The 15,437-nt window shown below is 43.7% G+C and overlaps 1 protein-coding gene across 1 annotated transcript in view; it reads right to left on the bottom strand.

Moving 5' to 3' along the window:
- Positions 1-15,437, bottom strand: part of ITGA8 (integrin subunit alpha 8) — a 243,799-nt gene that overhangs the window by 72,542 nt on the left and 155,820 nt on the right. The window contains exons 16-18 of the mRNA XM_068235491.1: positions 9,374-9,429; positions 6,505-6,659; positions 3,198-3,335 (exon numbers count right to left, since the gene is read on the bottom strand). Of these exons, the coding sequence (XP_068091592.1) occupies positions 3,198-3,335; positions 6,505-6,659; positions 9,374-9,429 (349 nt within the window). The remainder of the gene's footprint in view (positions 1-3,197; positions 3,336-6,504; positions 6,660-9,373; positions 9,430-15,437) is intronic.

Below are 15,437 nucleotides of genomic sequence, written 5' to 3'. Positions count from 1 at the left end.
GAAAAGGCTTTTGAGAGCAGAAAAGAGATAAAAAGTGTCAATAGTTCATAGATTTTAGCTCTGGCATACTTCAAAGCATGTGTCACTGAGCAGACAATGAAACAGTAAAAACTTAAAAAGTAGATTTAAAAATAAAATAAAACTTTGGGATATCTTAAAAAATATGTTTAAGGAGGAGGAGAATAGATACAATTGTTTATCTCATCAGTTTATTTTCACCTTGTATTTTCGTTAAAGGAAGACACTGTAAAGTGTCAACGGTTGGGAAACTGAAATTGAATAACACTTGCAATCTACATATAAAGAAAAATGTGAGACCACTGGGCAGAAGTGTAGAGAGGAAAAAAAAGTCTACAGAATATTTTATTATAACTATTAAAATAATTGTATTTTTTTAATAAAGATTTGTATTGTCAGCTTTTGTTTTAAAGCTTGGTGTGATTGTCCTATACATTCCTAGTGGTTTGGGTCACCCCGAGCTGCTTGGTTACTCTTTTATTTTAAAGAGACACTGAAGCAAAAAAAAAAATATGATATAATGAATTGGTTGTGTAGTACGGATAATTACTAGAACATTAGTAGCAAAGAAAATATTCTCATATTTTTATTTTCGGTTATATAGTTTTTTTTAATAACATTGCATAATTCTGTAATATTTGAAGTTTACACACTACACTCAGCATTCTAAATGATTTTACAGAGCAGGCTAGTGAACTTTTGAACCCTTCTCTGAAGAGAAAAAGAAAATACATTTACAGACACTTGAGATAATAAGCTTCAGAAGACAGAGCTCTCTGCCACTTTGAAAGTTGTGGAGCTCAGTGGCTCTTTTGCATTGATAACAACTGGAGTTTCTTAACTCTTCCTGTACTGGAAACAATATTAGACTTTGTCTCTGCTCCTAATGTTTTATCTCTTAGCTGTACTATACATACAAATCATTTTATCATATTTTTTTTAGCTTCAGTGTCTCTTTATATAACTTTAAAACTTATCCTCTTGTTAGAAGTAGGTAGGGGCTAAAAATGACCCATCAGAACACTTCAGGTACCCTGTAAGAGCCTGGATCCAGATTTATTTCCAAATAAGGCTGTGACAGGGTCTCTTTAAACGTGAGGGTATGACGGATATGTATATGTCAGTCTCTACATGCATAAGGGGTTAATCTAGAACAGGAACATTTCCATTGGATTTTTGGTGGAGCGCTATAATTGGAACAGGCATGAGTCAGACGAGTAGACTTCCATTTATATTCCATTGTCTTCTATTTAATTCTTTTCTATTTTAGGAATCAGGCTTCTAGAATGCAAGGCACAATCATGTATTGGTTCAAAGGCTGGCTGAGCTGCTCAAAAGACGAAAAAAACGGCAAGCGGTACTGAACCTGCTGCGCTACAGGTGTAGCACCTCCCCTTATAAGGGCATAAAGGGAGGATCTGCAGGTGTTTCCTGTAGTGATGCATTATGGGTCTTGCTGTTTTGACATGGGAAAATGATAAACTATGATGCCTTTTGTTATTAGAACTTTGTGATAAGACCACCATCCAAACTGTTAATAAATTGAATCATATTTGCTACATTGGCTGCTTTATGATCCATAGAGAGGTAAGCCAGCTATACCTCTGCTTTTACTATTTTATATATCTGGGCAACGCCACCTACCACTTGTTACACCAATGCTGGGAGGTTGTATTTCTAGTGTTGTTCTTTCCCCTAGGACCTATCTAATTACCGGGAGTGCGACCTCTGAGGATACTCACAAGACTGAGCAGGGACGGGAATTTCACCTTAAAGGGACTCTGAGCAGTAGATAGAATAAAAAAATTCACTTGCCTGGGGCTTCCTCCAGTCCACCGTAGGCCGTGAGGTCCCCCGGCGTCCTCCTGGATCTTTTCCGTGTCCTGCCGGCGGCTCCTGTTACCGGCGACACCCGTGCCGGGTGTCGGGCCGGCTCTTCCTGGATCTTGACGCATGGTGTCATCACGCCAGCCGCATGCGTCAAGATCCAGAAAGAGCTGGCCCGACACCCGGCCCGGGTGCTGACGGTAGTGGAGCCGCCGGCAGGACACGGAAAAGAGCCAGGAAGACGCCGGGGGATCTCGCGGCCTACGGTGGACTGGAGGAAGCCCCAGGTAAGTGAAATTTTGTATTCTATCTACTGCTCAGAGTCCCTTTAGGCTTATTGGTGGTTGCAGGTTCAAACAACCAGAAATTAGTGAGTGTTTTTTTTTTTTTATACTATATCTATCCTGGTGTGTAGACATATTGCACTATTGGCTCCGGCTGTTCTTTCTTTTTGTCTTTTCCCAGTCCCTGGTTCGCCTTGGCACACCCCTCATCAAAGAATAGGGAAGGGGCTCTTGTTAAGGTGGCCACACACCATACAATTAAAAGATCCAATTTTACACCAATTTGATAATTACAATAAAATTTTTTGACAATTTCAATTCATTCAAGAAATTTGATCCAATTTCCCATTTTTATTCGATAAAGATTAGGAGTGTTGGATTTTTCTGATCAATTTTATCAAAATTGTATGGTGCAGGGTAGATTGTCAATTACTTGATGTACAGACCTAAGCAATTTTTTTCTGAGTTTCCAATCATTTTTTTTTCATAATTAGGGAAAAATTAAACGTGTGTGTGTGATACATTGGTCAGATTTTGTAAATGTTACAATCAGTCAAAATAAAATTAATTACAATTCTTGAATTGAAAAGATATTTAAAAAATTGTATGGTGTGTGGCCACCTTTTAGGCCTCTTACACAGTAAGACGTTGCATTTGATGCGACGTTAAGGTCGCATAACGTGCCCCCAATGCAATGCATTGAAAGACTATAACTTTGACGTTATTTAGCCCTGCGTTTGGTGCGCCATTTTTGTCGCACAGTAATAGATCGAAAACGGCGCAAGCGTAAAAAAAAAGAAAACATTACTGAGCATGTGCAAACAGTCTAACACAGCTAAAAACGCGTATAACACACAGCATGCAGTACTTTCATTTAACGTGCAGCGTTAGACACCAACGCAACGTCTGCACTGTGAACAGCCCATTGATTTTTCATTGCTGTAAGTTACATGTTGTTGTAACGTGTGACTTTAACGTCGCACTGAAAAAGCCCTTAGTGTAAGGTGGGGAAGTAAGGAGGAAAAAACTTTTTGTTGGAGCTGGTCTTTAGATACCCTGGATCAATACCTGCTGCTGTAGCCTTGGCTCTCTATAGCGGTTTAATATGGGTCTGAGCTCCAGCTCGTTCTGGTAGACCGATTCATCCAAGCTGTAATTCAGGTTCACAGTGATGGGAGTGAGCTTGTCTCGAAATTCAGATTCTTCCTGCAGGAAAAGCAGATGTCAACACTACAGCCCAAAATAGACTTTTTAATCGTTTACAGCGCAGGACGTGAAACAATAACATTTCAACTTGAAGCTCAGCCTAAACTTTTGTACGTCGCTGGGAAGGGTTAAAGAGCCTTTCGGGTTTTTATTATTGAACCAGAGCAGGAAATGACCGCGGTTGTATTAGGATCTACCGCAACATCCTAGCCTGCTACATGTGTAACTGGCGGATGTGATCCAGTAATAAAAAGAGCACCTGTTGATAACCCCCTATAATTGATTACCTTTAGAGAATGCTACATGCCTAAAATTTCGGTAGGAAAAAGTTATCTCTCTAAAGAAAATTCAGACTTAAAATGTAGAAATTGCAAAGGTTAGGTGTGGGGAAAGGGGGCTTTCAGTAAAAGGGGATCAGTTAGCGACAACCAGTGATGGGCCGAGGCAGAGGTGAGGGAGGCTCCAGCCTCAGGGCGCAGTGTAGGAGGGTGATCCAGCACACAAATAACTATACTGTGTTATTTTTTTACTTTCCCTACCTGAAAGACTACAAAATCAGGAATGCAAGTGACAGTTTCTGTCAGGGTCAGACTATAGTGTAACCCTCCACCTTTGAGACCATTGCTCCTCTGCGCACCAAATATCTTACTCCACACCATCATGCACAGTGGTTTGATAACGCTATAAAAGAGCTGAAAAGACAAGGCCAGAAACTTGAGAGACTGTGGCGCAAATCTCAGTCCCCAGAAAACATGCCTTAATCCTCCACTTGAAGAGCTACCAAAAGGTAATCACGGGAAAAAAATCATCCTAGTCTATCTGCAGATTGCAAATGCAGTTAACAAACCAGCCCAACTGTTCCGCACAGTGGAAAAACTCTGCAACCCGGCATGTCAAAAACTTAATATCGAGTCTTCAAAGGACCTCTGTGACCAATTTGCCCATTTCTTCACAGACAAAGTCTCCGCTATAAGGTCCGCCATCCAACTTACAGCATCTGAGCCTAATATAGCGCCGAAGAATATTAGCAGACACAATGTAACACCTTGGTCAAACTTCAAAGAAATTGATGAAGAAGTCACATCAAGCATCCTCCTTCACGTCCGCCTAACTACCTGTGACCTGGATCCTGGCCCAACACAGTTCATGTTGAACTGCCCCGACCTGTTCATACCAGTATTCCTAAAAATTGTTAACTGTTCCTTACAATCAGGGATATTTCCTGCTTTACTGAAGGAAGCAATCATCAGGCCTCTCCTCAAAAAACCCTCCCTGGACCCAGATGCAATGACCAGCTACAGACCTGTCTCTAACCTCCCCTTTCCGGGCAAGCTAATTGAAAAAGCTGTTTACCTCCAGCTAGAAGCCAAAATCCTACAAAACAACAGTTATGACCCATTCCAGTCTGGCTTCAGGAAACACCACAGCACTGAAACTGCCCTCATTCAAATAGGCAACCACCTGCTCATGGCAAGAGACAGAGGAGAGTGCTCCATCCTCATACTGCTAGACCTTTCTGCAGCCTTTGATACAGTTGACCATGACATCTTGATAAACAGGCTACAGGAATACTGCGGCATTGATGGCATAGTTCTTCATTGGTTCCAATCCTTCTTGAGTGGCAGAACCCACAAAGTGTCTATGGGGCCCTTCCTGTCCACCCCTGTATCACTTAAGTATGGGGTGCCCCAGGGCTCAATCCTCTCTCCCCTGCTTTTCACAATTTACATGTTACCGCTTGGAAAACGAATCCAAAAACATGGCCTGACATACCACTGCTATGCAGACGACACCCAACTATATCTTTCCTTCAAGCCTGGTGTGACAGACCCAACTCTAACTATAAATGCCTGCTTACGTGAACTACAGAAATGGATGAATGACAACTGGCTGAAACTAAATGCAGACAAAACTGAAGTCTTTCTGATTGGAGGGCAGAGCATGATAACAAAACAACTTAACTTGCAGTCTTCACCACTGGGAATAGGAGGCACGGATCTACACAGCTCTAATCATGTGCGTAGCCTGGGAGTTCTAATTGATGGGGACTTAAACTTCAGAACTCAAATCTCTGCTGTGGTGAAATCATCCTATTTTCACCTGAAGAACATTGCAAAAATCAAGCACCTCATACCCCCAGAAGATCTGCCAACCTTAGTCCACGCCTTCATCACATCCCGACTGGACTACTGCAATGCTCTTTACACTGGCCTTCCAAAAAAGGTCTTGTACCGCCTACAGCTTATACAGAATACTGCTGCCAGACTGCTAACCAACCAACCCTGTCACTGCCACATAACGCCAGTCCTGCACTCCCTTCACTGGCTACCTATAGAATGGAGGGTCCTATTCAAGATCGGCCTACTGACATTTAAATCCCTCAATAATCTAGGCCCTGGATACATGAAAGATATGTTGCAGCTGCGTAGCAATCCCCGCATTCTCAGATCCACAGGTTCTAATAATCTAGTCACTTGTCCACTTGGAAATCTAGTCTAGTCCACTTGGAAACTTTTGGTCCCAGAGCCTTCTGTCATGCTGCCCCTACGTTTTGGAACTCCTTACCTCAACAGATCAGGACAGCTCCATCCCTGGACGTGTTTAAATCCAGACTGAAAACCCACCTGTTCAGTCTGGCATTTGCAGAAATATAACTTTTGCTGTGTGAATACTTCATCCTACTAATTACTGAATCTGAGAGAGCCTAAGCGCTTTGAGTCCTATGGGAGAAAAGCGCTATAGAAATGTTATTGTATTGTATTATTATTATTGTAACCCTCACTGATAAAGAATTACAGCCATAAAACACTTTCCTGGCACCTGGACAGCGCAGGAATTCTGAGACTTAGGAGGTTAGGATCCAGAGGCTTCCCCTTCCCGAGGTAAGTATACCCCAGGGTTTTTTTTTTTGTTACAGAGTCTCTTTGATGGTTATTATGCTGTTGCTTATCTTTTATAACAGAGAGGATGATCTGAGTTCAGGTCCGCTTTAAACTGCCCTTCCAGCTCCACATCTACTCATTCTGCATCAAGAATCTCAACATTCTCTTATTATGTTGAAATGACCTTTCGGAGTCCTGTCACTGGTATAAAACTATGCAAACATCAGCCTGACTTTGCTTTGATCCATAAATAGAAGTGTTTATTCCAGCCTGTATTCAGAACTTACCCGGAGATAAACAACAAAGTTCTGGCACTGATTTGGCTTGTCCTTCCCTACTCTCAGGTCAATGGAGCGGTGCGCCGTCCCGTGGTCAACAAAGAGAGTCCTCTTCACAGCTCCCTTCTGCTTCAACCAATCCAGCTCCAGATCAGCCTTCAGAACTAGCGAGAGATAAAGGCAGAGGAGCTGAGCTCTCATGGAACAAAAGGAATACAAGGCAGAGTGTACTATTATTATTATTGATGTACAAAGCACCAACATCCTCTATAATAAGACCCTAATGTCTCTGCATCCCTACATTAGGGTCCCTACATGCTACTGCGCATGTGCCGCAGGGACAGCCGTTGGATTGGAGCAGGACAGGCCGGGGAATGGGCGGCGGGGGCCCGCATGCGTGCTGATAGGTGGTGGAGGTGACGGCCCTAGCCCGTTATTAAACGGGCTAAGGTCCCTAGGATTCCATAAATCTGTAAACAGAATGGCTTGGGACGCATTAGGAATTACTGCATTACTTTGAAATCTCGCAAGCGTTTTCTACGCAATTTCCTGGGCAATTTCGACCATGATTCCCTGTGTTTTGAAGTGCTGTACAAAACATTTTAGTAGTGTCCTGAGTGAGAAAAGGTCAGATGGGAGATATGTTTTTGAGCTGGAGATGACAGGAACTGGTTATAGAGTAAGTGTGAGGAATAAATGAGAGAGGAATCAAATAATACCGTGCTTTGGAAACTGAAGTTCCGATCTTATGTTGGACATAGTCCGACATTGGTCTTATCCTGTATAGGCCCAATGTCAGACACAGCCCGACATAGTAAAATGTGGCTGTCGCTAGAAGCGCCATATTCTACTGGTAAGAGTGTCAGAATATACCCAACACTAATCATTGCAGGCCCCGTCCCCCCTTGCTTTGGCCACCGTCTCCTGTACAACACTGCCACACTTTGGTCCTTTGTAGGGGAGCCACTGCCGGATTGGGTCTGTCACAGCGCCCTCATGTGGATCAAAGTGACGGACAAAGTGATTCCCCCCCGGAGCAACAAGCACCATCGTGCAAGCGAGGTGGAGCTACTTTGCGAGAGCTGATGCTGCGCTGCCCCATCACTAACGCTGGGCCTCACCCCCTCCGAAGCCCTGGTTCTGATCCTTTTTCAGGAGCACTCACACCCTCCCCAGCACCCAGGAAATTATAGGTATGGGGAGGACGTGGGTAATCCTGAAAAAGTATTGGGAAGGGTTAATATTTATTGTTATACCAGTCAGATAAGTGGACAGAGACAGTGGAAAAGGGATTAGTTCCATTTTACCCCTATAAAGTTTTAATAAGCGAGAGGTCATGGGAGTGTGCAGTGTATTGGTTTTGTACAGATATTTCCAGTGAAAGTATTCAGCGTAGTGGTTAGCGCTCTCGCCTTGCAGCGCTGGGTCCCTGGTTCAAATCCCAGCCACGGCCCTATCTGCATGTTCTCCTTGTGTCTGCGTGGGCTTTCTCCAGGCACTCTGGTTCCCTCACACATCCCCAAAACATAGATACCATATAAGATGCCCTGGAATATAAGACACACCTAGGTTTAGGGCCCTTTCACACCAGAGGGCTTTTAACGCCATGGCCGAAGTTGGCGTTTTCCTAGGTAAAATGAAAGTCCATAGACTTTCATTTTACCTTTCACATCTAACGCTGCGTTTTGGAGCGTTGCGTTTCAACGCTCCCAGGAGCTTTTTTAGGGCTGACCGCGGCGTTTCTCATTACAATTGTTACTAATGTATTGGCGTTAAACGCCTTAAAAACGCCAGCAGCCAAAACGCAGCGTTTTAGCCTTTTAACTGCTGCCTGTAGTGTGAAAGAGCCCTTAGAGGGCAAAAACCAGGGGAAAAAAGTACAAAAAATAAATAAGAAAGCTGGTGCATCCCCCACATGTCTCCTCCCCTTTCCTGTGTAAAAAGAATTAGCGTCAGAATGACTCACCTCACAAGCGATTCCAGCGGCAATCAGCAGACCTCTCATTTTCCGCACGGCTCCCCCTAGTGAAGGCTTCTGCTGATGACGTGGTAAGCAGAAGCCTTCGCTAGGGGGAGCCACGCGGGAGAGGTCTGCTGATCGCCGCTGGAATCGCCGGATGAGGTGAGCCGTGCTTCCGCTAACTCATTTTACACACGAAAGCGAAGGAGACATACATGATGGAGGACCACACAGGGGGACAAAGCAGGGATCTCTGTCCTCGTCTTCAAAATATTAGATGCAGAGACTTTTCTCCTAATTTTTGGGGAGAAAAAGTGCGTCTTCTATTCCCCAAAAAATACAGTAAGTTAATTGGCTTCTCCTAAAATTGGTTCTAGGCTATAATACATACGCTACAGGATACATACATAGACATATGAGTATGGTAGGGACCAAATTGTGAGCCCCTCTGAGGGAGTTATGTGACAAGGCAATGGCCTCAATTCACTTAGATCATGCTAGAGATAATAAGGCAAGAGAAAACTTACCTCCACACGTGAGAGAGTTATCTTATCTTCATTCCTTAAGTTACCTCTCCTGTAGTTAATTTACCTCCTCTGTAGTTATTTTCACATGCAGCTAATTAACAGCCTGTCTTTAATTCTGGAGTTATTTTAAGGATTGGAGAGTTAATTTAAAGACAGAAGAGTTAACTTTAGGTTTGCCTGAGGTAAAATGTTTCCTGAATACTACATGCCTTATCACCATGGTAACAACTCTAGAAGAGTTATTAAAGACAGGAGATAAGTTTAGTGAATTGAGGCCAATATATACTCTGTACAGCGCTGCAGAAGATGTTGGTGCTATATAAATACTAAATAATAATAATATGAAATGTAATAAATGAGATTGCATAGCTGCATTTGAGAAGCCTCTTACCTATATTCCGTGGTATGCCCTGCCCTGAGACCCCGGCACAGACACGCACAGTGAAACTGAGGAAAGAAAAGGAAAAATACTCGATGAAATGTTCAGACAGTTAACCACTTTTTTCTCTTAGGGCCTGAGCCCACTGAGGCATTTGTGTCCGCTTTTCAGTTACACATCAATGTAAGAGATGCTGGAAAGCGGACAGAAGCGAATACAACTGCATCAGTGGGCTCAGGCCCTTATAAAAAAAAAAATCAATTCACCTTTTCGGTATCTCACAATCATCTTTGCATGATCTCCAAATAATGTATGTAAACATATGTCTGGGAGGGTCTTGGATTCTCTCCACTGCTCTACAATCCCCTCCTCACTGTTTTGCCTGGGCAATAAGCTCTGTTTCACATGCATAATCAGTAAAATTTACTGATATTTTACCCCCAGAATTTCCATTGCCCAATTGCAATTTTACCGATATTCTATTAGTGGCTATTTTTGATGCCCAAATTTCCCAGGCAGCTGGCATGTACTCGTTTTTAGGCATAGACAAAATAGGCAGACGTTTAGGTTAACACCTGTCATTAGTAGCAACAAAACAAATTAATGTAGGCTATGATCCTCTTATTCATAAAACTGGCGGTGGCAAAAGGTGCTTTGCATAGGGTACCAGAATAGCAGGGATGGCTATGTCGGTAGGGATTAGATTGCTGCACTGAATCGACATAGGAATCACCAAAAAGGATGGAAATCTAGGGGTGGGAAAAAAAAATCATACCATTCTACGGCTGACTCATTGGCATGACTGGGTGCTTTAACACCAATCATTTCACACAATTTCCGGTCAAATTTGAAACCACACTTTCTTTGCCAAATTCAACCATCCACCCTGGTTCTAAAAGGTCCATGTTTTTGACTAACTTACCTAGTTATAAACTTTGTCAGGCCCTGGTTCAAGCTCCAAAGGGGCCCTACCAAGGTCCTCAGGCCAACTGCCGCTTCCCCCACACAAGAGAGCACTTTATGCCCACCACTGATGGTCACCTGGCTCTTTTTATTAAGATTCAGTGGGGGCTCACATCTGCCAGGCCCCTAGGCAACTGCCTAGAATTACCTTGTTGATGATCTGTCTCAGTTCCCACCCCAATCTCACCCCTCTGTACAGTGCTCCCTGGTGCCCCCGCACAATTTGTTACAGCCTTGCCACTAACGTGTCCTGGTGTGCTGCTCCATCCATGCTCCCTGTCTTCATCCCGCTGCCTGACATTGACCTGGCGCATCCTATGTATAACGACCTGCAATGGGTCATGGAGAAAAAGGCAGCCAGCAGGAAAGAAGGCAGCAGTGCAGCGTGCCAGTGCTGTGTCCGACCGTGCTGACCGTAAGCTGCCATCCACACTGAGTTATGTGCATGCTCAGTGGAAAAATTAAACAAATTACATCAAATATCTCCACCGCCACGCTTCCTACACTCCCCTGAGGGAATGGAGGGGACTCCCTAAACCACCTCTGTGCCAAATTGGCAATGAGTAGGATGGAGGCACCCAATGTGTGTTCTATTTTAATATTTTAAAATATAAATAAAAAAATATATTAAAAAAAGAGGTAATTGCTTACCTCTCCAGAAGATATAGACACCAGTGCAATTGGAAAAAAAGTTTTTAATCAAAAAGCAATCTGACAACGCATTTCACGGATCATGGCCCGCTTCCTCAGGTCAATACAAAATGCCTTGATAGCATACGAGATAAGAGTGTAGGCGCCTCTAATCTCTGCTTTTTGAATAAAAACTTTTTTTTCCAATTGAAAAGCTACTATCTCCTTTGGAGGTAATAGCTTTGCAGTTTTTCTGGAAAGTGTATTGTACTACAGGAGAGCGACTATCCAGTATCCAATATAATACAATACAATAACATTTCTATAGCGCTTTTCTCCCATAGGACTCAAAGCGCTTAGGCTCTCTCAGATTCCGTAATTGGTAGTAGGATGAAGTATTCACACAACAAAAGTTATATTTCTGCAAATGCCAAACAGAACAGGTGGGTTTTCAGTCTGGATTTAAACACGTCCAGGGACGGAGCTGTCCTGATCTGTTGAGGTAAGGAGTTGCAAAACGTAGGGGCAGCATGACAGAAGGCTCTGGGACCAAAAGTTTCTAAGTGGACTCTGGGTATGACTAGATTATTAGAACCTGTGGATCTGAGAATGCGGGGATTGCTACGCAGCTGCAACATATCTTTCATGTATCCAGGGCCCAGATTATTCAGGGATTTAAATGTCAGTAGGCCGATCTTGAATAGGACCCTCCATTCTATAGGTAGCCAGTGAAGGGCGTGCAGGATTGGCGTTATGTGGCAGTGACGGGGTTAGTTGGTTAGCAGTCTGGCAGCAGTATTCTGTATCAGCTGTAGGCAGTACAAGACCTTTTTTGGAAGGCCAGTGTATCCAGCAGGACCTGGAGTACCGAGCAGGACTACAGGAGAGCGACCATCCAGTATCCAGCAGGACCTGGAGTACCGAGCAGGGATGGTTAATTCCCTGCAGGCTTATACGGTGGTTGCAGGAACTGCAACCCACCTTTGTGAGTATATACCTATATAATTTTATCCTCCCTACATACCTAACGATACTGCACCATTGGGCTCCCGGTCTCTCCCTACTTCTCACCTAGGTATTCTTGGCCCTTACAAGAATCACCAAAGAAAAAAACTTTGTGCCAAATTGCAGCCCCCCAAAAACCGCTGGTTCCCAAGGTAGGTTTGCTTTATCTATCTTGGGAACTACTGGGTCTTGGGGGCTGCAGCTAGTTCAGGGGGGTCAGCGCTCTAAAGCCTTGGGGTAATTTCCCCTTTGCCTAAATGGTAGCGCCGGCCCTAACTTTTGTTGTCAGTGTCCCTTATTCTTTATACTGTATACAGAAAAAAGTCTCTAGGCAGCACTTTATAAGTTGTCCCCTGCCTGCAGCATTTTATTCCTGTCAAGCTACAGCTGTGACATCACAGGGCAGCCAAGCTTGGCCGGCGCTCTGTCACAATTGGTTGTGTCAGAGGAAAAGGCGAGAGGAAACAGCACACACTTCCCCGGGAAGACCTCTATCACTGTAAGTGGAGTAAGCCACAAGTACGGTCAGCGCAATTACCTCTCTTCCACGCACCATTAGCATATCTTTACGACGCACTAAACAAACCTCTAATCATAATGCCGTGAAACTGAAGATGAACTTCCTCCCTGTAATGCGATTACCCTGAAGAGGAGCTTACATCTGGCCGCACTCATACCGCATTCGAGGACACATTTCCTATACGCTATTAGGCAAGAGGATGCCGCAGGCTCTCAGGGTAATCATCGCAGGTCACCGCTGCCCTCCTGAGAAATCAGGAATCCACGGGCAATTTCTCACGAGAGATAAATAATGAACTGATTAGCTCTGGTCCTGGTCGTCTGATAAGTCAGCTTACAACTCTACTGTACTATATATTCTGCATGACAAAGAATTATATTCAAAGAGGCACTGTAGTGGCCAGGCTCGGATTTACATCACAAGAGCCTATAGGCACAGATGCCCTGGCTGTCACCCTAGACTTCGGCCTCCATTAACCGACAAACCCTGGCGAACCACTCCACCAGTGTGCTGGCTGTCTCAGCTGTCACTTCTCCCTTACTTCCCTAGCCCATTAAGGAGCTACAGGTATCCCTTATTAGGTAGCCTGAGGTGCCCTCAGTATTAAAGGATACTCAAAGTGACATGTGACATGATGAGATAGACATGTGTATGTACAGAGCCAAGCACACAAATAACTATGCGGTGTTCCTTTTTTTCCTTTCTCTGCCTTAAAGAGTTAAATATCAGGTATGTAAGTGGCCAACTCAGTCCTGACTCAGACAGGAAGTGACTATAGTGTGACCCTCACTGATAAAAAAAATTCCAACTATAAAACACTTTCCTAGCAGAAAATGGCTTCTGAGAGTAAGAAAGCGATAAAAAGGGAAATTTCTTATCAGGGAGGGTCACACTGTAGTTACTTCCTGTGTGAGTCAGGACTTACATACCTGATATTTAACTCTTTCAGGCAAAGAAAGAAAAAAAGGAACACAACATAGTTATTTGTGTGCTTGGCACTGTACATACACATGTCTAACTCATCATGCCACATGTCACTTCGTGTACCCTTTAAGATGCCCCCAACTGAAGGGAGATCACTTCAGTGGAATGCCAAGAGAGAGGTGAGTAACCTCTCATTTACACTCCACTCGGGACTCAGCATAGGGAAGGAGGGAGGTAACCGCTCGAGGAGCAGAGTGAGCCGCCTTTCTATCATCAAGCGCCTGTAGGCAGGTGCCTACAGTGCCTTATGATAAATCCGGCCCTGGTAGTGGCATATAGTAGAATGTAGTAAATTATTCTGGATACCCAGAGCAGGATCATCCGCAAGGCAATCTAGGCAGGTGCCTGGGGCCTAGTGGGTGTCAAGAGGCCCACCAGCCACCTTCGCTGACCCGTTTTCACCAGGGATTACCAAGAGTACCATAACGGGGAGACAAAGCTACAGCCTTGCCTAGGGCCCCCTTTAACCTTAATCCATCTCTGGGGATACCCACGTTTATGGTAATTTGCCTGGTTTCAGCATCAGAAGCTCTTCCTATATCTATATACAGTGGACTCTTGGTTTGGAAGCATCATTCGTTCCGGAATCATGCTTGTAATCCAAAGCACTCTTATATCGAAGCGAATTTCCCCATAAGGATTAATGGAAACCCAGTAGATTTGTTCCACAATCCAAAAACAGTTATTGTAAAACAAGTATAAAATAAAAATGTAAACCAGACTTTCATTATAACTAACAGAATCATTGCCATCTGTTGGTGTTGGCTTGCCCCAACCCTTTTTTTTGTGTGTGTGTGTGCGTGGCTTTAACAAGGAACGTATCCAATGACAGTTGCCTTTGCCTACTTTTGAGGATTTCATGGAAATGTGACTTTGTACAGTTCCTACACTCCGATGAAATACAATCCTGCAGCTCCAAAGGGAGAAGAACTATTGGTTCAGTTTTGATGACGTGGTGCATGTATAGAAGTTGTATTACTACATAAACAGGAAGCAATGCGTGGACATGTAAGTATCGTTTTTTTGTGAATGACAGCACCGTCTCATAGACGGCCATGGTCATTCACACGGAAACTTAGATCAATGAATGTTCCCATTCATTGATCTCCAGGCTAACGATCGGTGGCAGTAACGAGCAGGGAAACGCGGAGGGAGAGGGAGTGCATGGCGGAGAGGGACGTAGTAGCTACGTCCCTGAAAGAAGATATAGGGAAATGCAGGGACGTACTTACGGGTCTGGCGGGAGTGGTTAAAGGGAACCAGAGACGAAGCACCCTTGTGTATTTTACCATATATATCAGTAAGAACATTAGAGAAAACACTTACCATGCTCTCTGTTTCATCCTCACTGCTAAAAGTGTCTGTTATCAGCTGTGATAAGAATCCCGGACTGAGCATTCAGTCTGGCTTTGTAGGGAATAATTATAGCTGAGTCATTATAGCAGAGCCACAAGGGGGCAGGCTTGGGCTCGAAAAGACACCAGAGAAGACAGACTCAGCTATAATAATTCCATAGCAAAGCCAGACTGAATGCTCAGTCAGGGATTCTTATCAGAGGTGATAACAGTCAAATTAAACAGAGAACAATAAAACAAAGAGCAGATGAGGTGTTTACTGTCATGTTCCCACTGATTTATAAGGTAAAATACAAGAGGGCGCTTCATCTCTGGTTTTCTTTAAAATGCATTTTATTTACAAGTTGTGTAAATATCACCTAGGAGAAAACTCAGGTGAAAGAGAATTGAATAAGGGCCCAGTTATTATTTCTACCTGCTTTGGAACGTACAGTAAACAAACTTTCCACAGCGATGCACCTGACAGCAGTAAAGATGTTGCCACCATATTTATTTCCTTTTAAACAATACCAGTTACCTGGCATGCTGCTGATCTTTCATGCATCCATAGTGTCTGAATCACCCACCTAAAACAAGCATGCGGCAAATGCAGTCAAACTTGCATGCTTGTTCAGGGTCT

Source organism: Hyperolius riggenbachi, chromosome 5, assembly GCF_040937935.1.
Source record: "Hyperolius riggenbachi isolate aHypRig1 chromosome 5, aHypRig1.pri, whole genome shotgun sequence".
In the NCBI taxonomy this organism is placed as follows: Eukaryota; Metazoa; Chordata; class Amphibia; order Anura; family Hyperoliidae; genus Hyperolius; species Hyperolius riggenbachi.
This window is presented reverse-complemented; position numbering and strand designations above follow the sequence as displayed.